Consider the following 12,398-nt stretch of genomic DNA (forward strand, 5'->3'; position numbering starts at 1 on the left):
GTCACAATTATACATTTTTTAAAGACAAAAATCATTAGGATATTAAATAAAGATCATGATCCATGAAGTTATTTTGTAAATTTCCTACCCTAAATATATCAAAACCTAATGTTTGATTAGTAATATACATTGCTAAGAACTTCATTTGAACAACTTTAAAGATGATTTTCTCAATATTTAGATGTTTTTGCTCCCTCAGATTCCAGATTTTCAAATAGTTGTATCTCAGACAAATATTGATCTATTATAATAAACAATACATCAATGGAGAGATGATTTATTCAGCTTTCAGATGATGCATTAATCTAAATCTCACAAAATTGTGCTTTTTTGTCCTTCAGGGTCACATTTAATTTTCTTTAGCTTAAACTTTCCATCTTTAAAAAAAATTCATACCTTTCAGTTTATTCATGAAAAGAAAATTTCCATAAAAAAATGTATTACTGTAATTTTAATATCAGTATCTTGTATATATTTGCAATGCAAGTACATTTCACGTCATCTGCGTCTCAAGGGGGCGGGGATTATAAAAGTGTTAATTTGCAGCGAATCTCCGCAGCCAATAAAAAGCGGAATATGCTAATGAGCTCCTGACAGCTGTGAAACCGGAGTCCAGCCGCGGTCTGCGAGGACCGGAGCCGTTAACTCTCTCAAACTGACGGGGTTTGATCATGGACACCGCGGTAACTTCGTTAGAAACGGCTGTCGGTGTGGTTTAACGCGAAGTGCTCTGTAGATTAGTTCGGTAATGATGTTCCGTGTGTTCTCGCTGGCGGCGGAGCGCGGGAGACAGAAGCGGCGGCTCGAGCTCAGTCTCGCGGAGATCTGTGAGCTCGAGCTGCTCAAGCGACGGCACGAGGCGATGGTGGCCGGTGCGCTCGCGCTGCACTCTCCCGAACCCGAACCGGAACCCGAACCCGAGCCGAAGACAGCCGAGCGGACGAGCGACGACCCGAGCCCTCCGGTAAGACGTGTTACTTCGGAAATCTACCAAGTTGCCGGTTACAAAGTATATTTATTTTTTAATTTATTTTGTATTTAAATTACGTAATTCTGTTACATGTTAACATCTATCTATCTATCTATCTATCTATCTATCTATCTATCTATCTATCTATCTATCTATCTATATATATATATATATATATATATATATATATATATATATATATATATATATATATATATATATATATATATATATATGTATATGTATATAATATATATATATCTCATAAGTTATTTCACTTGTACAGTAAATTCTTTTTTTGCAGTGTTACAGTGTACTTTAGAGATGTAATTGGTTACTCTATTGAAAAGTAACTATTTCAATAACTTAATTAATGTAAATGATTACATTTGATTGCTTTTGTAAAACTCTTACCAATGTTTTTAACCGTTAATCATTTAGAAACATTAAAGCAGTCTTCCAGAAGAACTCCACACTGATTACTGACTTCACAATCATTCTTCACTTCAGTTCAGATTCTAATCAATTAATTTACCACAAAATCAGACTTCAGCGCTTCTTTTTACTTCGAGATCATTCTGAGGTTAAATACAGATTTAAATTCATAATGATACAAAAATTTTAATATCTATGAAACTGAAATCTTTCTTTTTTTTTTTGCAGTTATGACCAGAAACACTGGCATATTGTTAAAAAAATAAAGCATATACATAAACCCAAACAGGCGATAAAACAGGGGTGTGTGTGAAGTATTCAGATGTAACCCTTTTACAGTAACTAGTTTAAATACACATTTTCCCTCAGTAACTGATTGCATTTACATTTATTCTGTAAATATTACATAATTTCGTTACATGTAACTAGTTACTCCCCAACACTGATTATATACAATATATACTGTTTATATATATGTATATATGTATATATCACAAAAACTTTAAAGGCGCTTAAACAAAGTAGCGTTTATTTAATTGACAAAAACTGGTGTAGAAATGAGAAATTGCTGGAAAATGTCTAAATAAATTACTATAATAATAAGAAGAAGAACAACAAAACAATGATTTAAACATCAAATTTGTAAGTAGAAACGGTATTCTATTTGTAAAACATACTGCAATAGCTTCAAAACTTTTGTTACTTTTTTTTTGACAGTGTGACGTTCATCTTCTTCTGAGACACATTTGTTAAAGTCAGTAATGCATCATGAGCAGAATGAAAGAAAACTTTGGTCTTCCTCAGAGAAACATGTTCGTTTGTCGTCAGTGATTTATTGGGAAGCTCAAAAGTTTGGTTTCGGAGATTTATTACTCCAGAGAAAGTGTTTTGTTCTTTCAGGAAAGAGGTTTGTGTGTTTCCTGCTCCTTCAATACTAACTGTGCATTAATAAAGCATCATCATTCATCGATCAGATTCACACAGCAGCTCTCTGCAAACAGATCTGCATTAGAGAAATGAATGATTATTGTTTATTATTATTATTACTGTACAGTACACGTGTCCCTGTGCTGTCTCCTCTCGTGTCCTGCTGAAGGAGGTGGAGGTGTTGGGCTTCAGTTTGAGACCAGACTGACCTGATGCTGTTTGATGAGGCTCTGGATCTGAACAAACCTCTTCTGTTCTGAACTAGGGGCTGGACACACACTCACACACTCTTACACATACACACTCTCACACACACACACACACACACGTTTATTCCTGGTGTCAGTGCTGACAGGAATCTGACACAAAACAACAGCCGGACACACTTCACACACTGCCCTGGTTTCATCCGTGTGTGTGACGGCTGTTTGCCTCGTGTAAACACAAGTGTGTGTGTGTGTGTGTGTGTGTGTGTGGTGGTCTCTCAGCAGCCGCTCTGATTGGCTGTAATTAGCCGTGTCTTTCTCCTCCTGGAGCTTCAGTGTAATAATAATTGCAGCTGCTTCTTGTGACGCGTGTTTAATTCTGCTCCGTTCTTCCACCGGCTCAACCTGCCGTCTGGGTTCCTCAAACAACCTTTCACTCATCAGTTCTTAAGAGAGTTTGTTATAAAGAGAAATTCAACACTCTTGATGCTTCTGTGAATGGCTTTTAACACCATGAAACCTTTCTGATGCAAAAAAAAAAAAGGTTCTTCATGTATTTTACACCTAAGGAAAAAAAGTTTTTAAGCTGAACACTGAAATGTTATTCGAGGTACCAAAAATTATAAATTAATTTGCTGCTTTTTGCACTTGAATTTGTAAATTGTTTCAACATTGTGTGTTATAATTAATCATTTAATAATTGTTGGTTATTCACTACACCGTAAAGCTCAAATTTATTTGAGGAGTATGTTATATTTCATTTGGCTTTTTAACTTTATGGAGATTTTACTTTATAATATCAAAGGAAAAATAAACCCTCAAATGGGTCACTTATTGTGATTAACTACTTTAAAGCATTTATTAATCTAGAAATGTAATAATTGACTAATACATTATTCCTATAGTTGTCTGTTAATATTATTTTATCAGTGAATAGTTGTAGTTTTATTAACTAATGTAAACCAAGATGAATAAACACCACAGCACATGTATTGCTCATTGTTAGTTCATGTTAATGCATCTGGGATGTTGAGATGTTTTCAGAAACTCTAAAGGAGACCAATGTTGGGAAAAGTTGATTTTAAAAGTAATTCATTACAATATTGTGTCATTTGTATCATTATTAGCTTTACTCCCAACACTGGACGAGCTACAGGAGTTCTTTGATTTAATCCTCTCTCTCTCTCTCTCTCTCACACACACACACACACACACACACTCATTGATTGAAGAGGGAAATGTTTTTGTCAGATTGAGTGAGTCTCGTTAGAGTCGCACTTCATCAGGTTAAGCTAACAGCTTTAGTGCATGATCTTGTTTAGGTGCGCAGGAGCCATTAGCACACACACACACACACACACACACTGCTGACATCTGACCTGTAAACACACACACACATACTGCTGACATCTGACCTGTAAACACACACACACATACTGTATACACACACACACACACACACACACACACTCGTCAGCTGTCGCCCCACACACCTCTCTTCTGTACTGAGTTGATCTGCTGTTGTTCTCATTAATCATGTGACTGTAACTAGATTTGGTCATGTTTGGCCAGCAGTGGTTTTAATTTAGTTACGTTTGTGCTTTAGTCAAGAGTTAATCTGTTACGCTGTGTGTGTGTGTGTGTGTGTACAGGTCAGATGTCAGCTGTGTGTGTGTGTGTGTTTCAGATGTGATCAAATACTGTGATTTATGCACTCAAATTACAATAAATTAAAAGTTATTGGAGTACACTTAACAGTAATTTTTTTTACAATAATTTTTCATGTCTTTTTTTTAATGTTTTTTTTTATTATTTGTCAAATTTACAAGCAGTTTCTGATTGAATATTATTTAAAACTAAATCCTACAAATATTTTTTTCAGTGTTGGGCCTTATGAAATACACCCCCCCCCCATCAAATTCCATGTTTTAGTTTAATTTTTATGGTTTTTATTTAAATTTCCAATGTGTATTTAAAAATACTTATAAAATACTTTAAAGTGGATGAAGTGGTTATCAGATGGAGCTGGTGTGTTGATGTGCTCATGTAGTGAGTGCTTTATATAGTTTTATTATTTACTAGATTCCATGTTTTCTGCTGTAATCTTAAGGGCACTACATGTACATCATCCTGGTCCAAGCAGAACGTTTGAGCTCATTCTGGAGATGTAGAGGGTTACACACAGGACATTACGTTCCTCTTGTTCCCAGAAGGCCGTTCTGCATCCTCCGCTCATCTGATTTTAATAAACCTACGCAGAGATCGTTTCACACTCTCACAGCGCGTACATTAACACGGACACAGTCGAGCCAGGAAGCCGTGAGATAATGCAGTAATTAGTGAGTGTGGAGTATTAACAGAGATCCGCTGATGTGAGCGTCTGGGTGTTTTCAGGACGGCTCGTGGAGTCTGATGAACATCCTGCAGCATCAGGTGGGAGAGCTGAAGGTGGACTCGGACAGCAGCTCAGTGGAGCCCCCTACTGACCTCTCAGGTACAGATACCGTCACATGCTCACATGGTCATTTTTTTACATTTTATATTTTCCTGGATTCCGTTTTTTTCTTCCCCATTTTAATTTTTTTAAATGGTTAAATTGCATTAATTGCCATCACAACATAACTCAAAGTGACCAACAGATCACGTCACGTTGAATCAATTATCTTCTGGCCTTCAGATGGAGTTTTACTACTGATCACAGAACCGTGCGTCGCTGACTAGATGCAAGCTTTTGCTTAATATCGTTTGTGATGTATCGCGATTAATCTTGCATCCCAACCCAGAACACCGTTTTGATTTTAGGTCTAACCCCTGGGAAGGAGGTTTTGATCCCTGGAACACGAGTTTTGATTTTCTCTCAACACGTGTCGGATAAATTTGAGTAACAGTTGTGCTGGTTTTGTGATGCAGACATGGCAACCCTGTGTAATGTGTGTGTGTGTGTGTGTGTTTTCTCTCAGGCTTCCCTGAGCAGGCTGAAGGTCTGTCTCTTGTCGATGCGTCTGACTCTTCTGGTCTCGGAGAGATCTGCTCCGTCCGGCTTTCTGAGAGACTCAAGTCTGTTGGTACGTGGACCACCCATATCCTCCCCACACACACACACACACACACACACACGCACACACACACACACGCACTTACAGAGATCCAGTTCACTCCACGTGGCTTCAGTCCCAGAAATCTGAAACTCCTAACCTTCATGATGATGAGAGAAAAGTACTGAATTTCACTCTTTAGTTCTAGACTGTCCTTTAAGATGTATAGAAAAAGTGTGTTGTATTTTGACAGTGAAATGGTTAAAGCGGAGACTTCCTGTCTCACACACACACACACACAGAGTCATGAGACCTTAAAGCTTCAGTGTGAAAATGCACTCCTGTTGAAAGAAAGACCCTCTCTGTTAGAGCGAACACACACACACACACACACACACACACACACACACACAGACTGAAGCGCAGTCTTAAATGTATAAAGACCATGTTGTGTGTGTTATGTTGGATGTTTAGACTTTTAAATCAATATACGGGAGGCAACAATACAAAAATGTGTTTTTCAAAACAAATGATTAAAAGAACAAGTCTGTACACTGAAGAAAAACATGGGTTATCATGTCTCCAATTCAAGTTTACGATTATTTTATTTTTTTTTTTCTTACAGAAAATAGGATGGAGTGGGCATTATTGAACACTAAAAACACATCGAAGTCTGTTTCATTCATACTATTGTTGGGCTACGATCTCCGTGAACTCGCATTATTCACAGGATTACAGAGATCGCCCCCCGATGGCAAACCACTGTAACTGTTTTGAAACCGTTACAGGTAGGCTAGGCAATTTCGGAATGGCTAGCAATAGCAACTGATGAACGATAAAAACCTTGACACCCAATCAGAATCAGTCCTGCTACAACAAGCTCGAGAATTTAATGAGATGCACACACTGAGAGTAAACAGACAATGACGTCCACTGCTAAACCGTTTAAACGTTTATTGCACATCGTCACTCTTCTCGTTATTTCTCTGTAGAACCGAAAGTCTCGTGTAGGAATAAGGTGTATAAGCACTAAACGATGTTGGTTTAGGTTGAGGCTGCTGTATGTTGTTTCATGCTAACTGTCAGCGTCTCTCTCTGTAGGAGATGTGTTGGTCAGCTGTGAGCTGAACGCTCGCGCCGCGGTTCCCCGCTCTTTCTCCGCACCCTATCCGCCTCTAGAGGGCATCACTGAAGACGAGCCGTGGATCTGGCATCCCAGTGAGGAAGAACCCGACGCAGACGACTACAGACAGACGCAGCATGCAGAAATGTACATCCTGGGCCTGATCCAGCGGCGCTCGCCTCCCGCCCGACCCACTAAACCCCGCACCAGCCTTGGACCTGATGCCCGAGCCGTGGTCCGACAGAGCAGTCTGTGCCGCAAGGATCCGCCGTCCATCCCTGAGGAGAGACATGCATGCTATCCCCGACTCGCCGGGATGCGCTGTGGGGCTCTGGATCCCAGCAGCAGCGAAGCCGAATCCTATCCGAACGCTCGCTCGGCATCGTCCGACGAGCTTGTGAACGCGCAGTACATCCCAGCGCAGCCGCGCCACGCTCCCACCGCTGCGCACCGAACACACGCCGCTCACAAACCCACCACCTCACAGCTCAGAGCCACGGCGAAGAAGTGCCGCTTCACAGAGGACAAGATTGCGCAGAAGAAACCTGGAAGGAAAGCATGTCGTGCTCAATCCGAGAACAGCCTGCTTGGGCAAAGAGAGCGCAAATATAACACTATGGAGCGCGACGCTCAAGCCAAAACACGACGTGGCTCCGGTCACCGCCGCTGGCGCTCCACGCTAGAACTGAGTCAGGACGAAGCAGAGACGCCTCCTGAACAGCCAATCAGACGCTCACGCAAACCTCGGGTCTACGCCCAACCACACCTTCATCATCATCATCATCATCAGTTCCCACCAGACGGCTACGCGCTCCGAGAGTCAGAGTCCAGTCTGAGCGAGGCCGAGTCTCCCGGCTCCAGCTCGCTCTCCAGTGACTCCGACGAGAGCAGCGGATTGGTCTGGCCACAGCAGCTCCGCCCACAGCTGGCTCCGCCCTCTCCATCACACCCACTGCAGCCCAAAGCCTTCGTGAAGATCAAGGCGTCGCACGCGCTCAAGAAGAAGATCCTGAGGTTCAGGAGTGGATCACTGAAAGTCATGACCACCGTATGAGCGACAAACACCGGACTCATCAGGATGACCCTTCGCAGGGAGTTTGATTGACAGCTGATCTGACCAATCATTACGCCGAATCTGCTTTTGTCTGACAAACACTCCAGACAGGACTAGTAGATTTATGGTGGACTTGAACCTTAAAAACGTTACATTGACATCTTTACACAGTTAAAACAAGATACCTTCTGATGTTCATTCTTGTTTATTTCATGCTTGAAGTATTAGTAAAGCAGACGTTATGTTTGCAAAAAGGTGGAACATTTCCCCAAAACTTTAAAAACATTCCAGAAATGAAAGAAACTTCCAGGATTTTTTGGAATCTGTGCATTTTTGGAAAGTTTACAGAAAATTAGCAGAAATGTTCCACCCCATCAGCTTGAACTGAGGCGTTTCAGTGATTCGTCACGTACACACTGCAAGTTTCAGGAGTGACTGTTTAAATGTGAAAGGCCAGGTTAACCACCACTTTCGATTAATGGGTACATAAATCACTCAAGATATGTATAGCATTTTTAAAATGGCTCAAAAATGGTCTTAAAGACCAGTTTTTTAAAGTTTTTGTTATTAATGACGTCACGTTGGGGAGCAGTGGAGGAAACGTAGCCTCAGCCTAATATGATGCCGCCTTCCAGGCAACCCATAACCCATGTTTTTCCAGTCTTAAACCCGTGAAAGTGCACTGGAACGGCAGTCAAACCCGTGACTTCCCACCGTAATTTCGAACCAGCCAGACGTGAGAGGGCAAATGAGGAATTGCCAGGAACTGATGTCCGTCAAAGCTAATTAAATGCATGGTCCGAGGAGAATGAGTGGAGAGTTGGTGAAGTGTCCTGGTGCTGCACTTGAGCTAGTCTACGAGCTGGGGTCGCTGTTGGTCGATATCTCTCTATCTATCTGTCTGTCTGTCTATCTTTATATCTAGTCTATCTATATGTCTATGTATTTATCTATAATCTATAATATAATCTATACTACTCGTCTCTAGTCACTCTCAATGCTCTCAAGGCGGCTTTGGTAAATTCTCTCCCCAACGTGACGTGATGCAATGCATTGTGGGGGAAAGGAGACCGCTGTAAGATAGTACCTACTTTTTTGTATTATATTCCGTTTTTTGATACCCAACAACATAAAATGCAATGGATAACAGTTTTAATGTTTATTACCAACAAGCAAATTGCACAAATTCGTTGAAAAATTAACCTTGCAACACTTTAAATTTAAGTGAGTCCCGTAAATGATCGTTGTGTGTGTGTGTGTGTGTGTGTGTGTGTGTGTGGAACAGCAGCCAGTCCTGCGTTTGTAACCATAGCAACATTCAGTCGTCTTGCAGGAGTGAATATGAATTTAGCCGTTTGGTGTCTGCCATTTTTTGGCTAAAGACTTAGATTTTTACCAAACTACCGCTGATAGACGTGCTGTATTTTGTTTGAGCGCTGTCTTGCAGTGTTGCCATGTGCTCATATTTCCAAGCACTTTTAGGCATATTGTTTGGTCTGATCTCATTAAGCTGGGCACTGTATTTAGTTAATAATAAAGTGATCAGTTGCGGATGTGAGTTTTTATAAAAACTTTTGGTGTAATGAAACATGTGGGTGTTTTAGTGTTTGTTTGTTTGTTTGTTTTTTGTGCTTGATCTGGCAACTCTAACACTTTGCTGGTATTTTATCTAAAGAGCCCCAAAATGCTATTTATTGTTTGAATTTCTTAAAAATGACCTTGTTTCATGTCAGAAGTAACCTCGCTGTCTTGAGTGTCAGCACGTTGTCAGTTTATGATTTGCTCTGCGATGTGTTTTTCACTGCGAGAGCGGCGTGGTTTGTCGGGCATAGCAACCGTAACTAAGGGGGGCGGACCTTTGTGAAGGGTCAGTTGTAATATGGATATGAAATTAAGAAATTTCAGTAGAACGAACACACACACACACACACACACACACACACACACACACACACATATATATATATATATATATATATATATATATATAATTTTTTATAATATACTTTAAAATTATTAGGACTGTTCAGTAGTATTATAATTATGTTTTTTAATCTATTTTATATATTTGATATTATTATTATTATTCTTATCATAATTTTAAGTAGTAATAGTAAAAAAATAAATCAACTTTGTGTTTCCACAATTGGTTCTGGCTTGTTTTGGCTGGTAGAAAACTCATTGGTCATATACAGTATATACATTTCCCTAATAATGCCTTAATTTACCCCAAAATCTTCCAAACTGGAGCAGCTCACAGATCAAATCTTTATTTCTAGTCTGTTTATGATGGACTGTTGTGTTGAACTTCTTTCGACTGTGGTTCAGTAAATTCCTCTTCCTGTCATTCCAGTTGAGATTCAATTCAACTTCACTCTTTAATTCTGCTGAATACCAGTGACCGATGATGAATGTGATGTGTAGCGGCTCACGGTGATGTTCATGAGGAGACGGTGAAGCTTTAGTGTTTGTTTGAGGAGAATCAGAGGATGAGAGAAACTGATTCACTCTTACTGTCTTCACACGCCGTCTTGACTCTTCAAAACAAATGAAACCCGCTGAACGCATCACGCGTGTAAATGCCTGGAAATGTTTCCTATATTTATGAATGTAAACCGTAAAGAAAATAAAAACTGTAAGATCATAACAATTTTATATATATTCATGTTTGGTTCTAGTTTTGTCTTTAGGGTACTGAATGAAATTATCAAATTTATTAAATGAAATGAGGGTGAAATATTAACATGTCAGTAAAAATTCACCTTTTTGGACCAATTTAAATTTTATTTTGAAAAATAATAATTGTAGGGCGGGGTTTGTTTCAGGTCAGCAGTTGTTGATTGGACGTTGAGATGTGGGCGTGGCTCTTAAAAGTGCTTGCAGGGGTGGAGCTTTAAAAGCACTTAATGATTGGAGAAAACCTGCATTTAAAAACCGATGACATGCCAGCTGTGTTCCACAGAAGATCTATTAGAGTTGATATTTTCATGTGAATCTACTGTAAAGATGAACTACAGGATGGATGTAGAGTTTGTCTGATCTGATGTACAGTCTGTAGGTGTGTTTGTTTGCAGTGATCGTGGAATTTCCGGCCTCTCTGGCTCGTGAACAGTGAATCTGCGGCCGCTCACATAAACACTTCTTCAGCACAATAACGAGCTCCAGCTGGAGCAGAAGACCCCGAGCTCGCCGCTTTATTAACACAACGCTGCAGGGAATGAAAGCATTCGAACCAGACGCAGAAGAGAGGATGAGGAACAGAGAGCCATTGATGGAGCTCCCGGATGGACGGAGGAATTCTGGGAGTTTGCATAGCTCGAGGGGCGTTTACAAGACACCGTTCTCAACTAAAAATGGAAAACTCTTTATGCGCTTCATCCGTTTATTTACATGATAAGCCTAAAAACATCTCAAGTCTTAACTACAGAAACATGAATTTGTGAAAATAGTGACATCATGTGCGAGTATTTGACATTATACGTGTTTGTATAAAAGTGACATCGCCACCTACTGGTCTGTTATGAACACTACAGTGTTTTTAGTCATTTTCGCTAAAGAAATTATATGCTAAAGAAAAGATATTGTTCATATTTTAAATAATTTTTTATATATATTTTCTTTTTTCGGTTTAATTTTAGTTAATGTTAAAACTGTATATAAAAAAACCCTAAAATAAATACATATAAATTTCCTGTACAAATAACCAGGATACATTTACTGGAGATGGAAAATGACTTAAGATATTCAGTTTTGTTTAAAATGTAAAAATGAATAAAATCTTAAATAAGAAGAGATATCTGTCAGAGTGGTCAGAAAACTACCTTCAAAGGGAAAGCAAGACCACTTTCCTGATGCTGTTGGTGGATGTTTTTTCTTGTTTTAAGCAAAAGATTTAAGCCGGGAGAGATGTAGTGCAGAGGGTGAGTGTGTGTGTGTGTGTGTGTGTGAGAGAGAGAGAGAGTGACTCCATCTGGAGGTGGTTACAGAGGCATGTTCCCTTCAGGGCCAAGAACCTGAAGCATTTCCTGTGAGAGCCGGAGCGAGCCGGAGAGGAAGACGAGGGAGCGAGAGGAGAAAGAGGCGTATTAGTCGCTCCCGCAGCACATCTGGACTCCATCAGAGGAGACTGAGACGTGAGCTCACAGAGCAAACCTTCTCTGACCTACTTCTGCTCACGACGCTGCTGAGATTATCCAGAGCTCCAGAACATCAGCCTCCTCTGAGCCAATCACGTGCTTCCGTACCGCTCCAGTGTGTGTGTGTGTGTGTGTGTGTGTGTGTGTGTGTCCTGATCAAACACTGGCAAAATGCCAGCTAACAGGGAAAGTTATGAACTAACCTTCTTCAGGAAACATGAATTGAAGGAAAGTTAAAAGTTATCAGCTCTTCAATAACATTCTCAAAATCTTATCACAAAAACATACTTCGTTTATCAAACTTTTTTTGTCTAAAATGTTTTAGTTGGATGTTCATCTAACATTTTTTTTAAATGTTACTGTTTGTTTCAGGATGTTCAGAGAACATTCAAAAGTAACATCGACGCAATGTTTGCAAAATGACACAATTGTTCCTTTAACGTTAACATCAGGATAGAACATTCATAAAAAACGCTTTCATAACGTTACGGGAACGATGGCAAAACCTTTCT

General features: G+C 39.8%; 1 protein-coding gene across 1 annotated transcript; it reads left to right on the forward strand.

Moving 5' to 3' along the window:
* The first annotated feature begins 586 nt into the window (after positions 1 to 586).
* LOC113110124 (dapper homolog 3-like) lies at positions 587 to 8,737 on the forward strand. The gene is made up of 4 exons (XM_026274138.1): positions 587 to 964; positions 4,933 to 5,032; positions 5,499 to 5,603; positions 6,675 to 8,737. Exons 1-4 carry the CDS (start codon positions 749 to 751, stop codon positions 7,748 to 7,750), a joined length of 1,497 nt encoding a protein of 498 aa, XP_026129923.1. The 5' UTR covers positions 587 to 748; the 3' UTR covers positions 7,751 to 8,737.
* The last annotated feature ends 3,661 nt before the right edge of the window (positions 8,738 to 12,398 follow it).

The sequence above is a fragment of the Carassius auratus genome, chromosome 10 (genome assembly GCF_003368295.1).
Source record: "Carassius auratus strain Wakin chromosome 10, ASM336829v1, whole genome shotgun sequence".
NCBI lineage: Eukaryota > Metazoa > Chordata > Actinopteri > Cypriniformes > Cyprinidae > Carassius > Carassius auratus.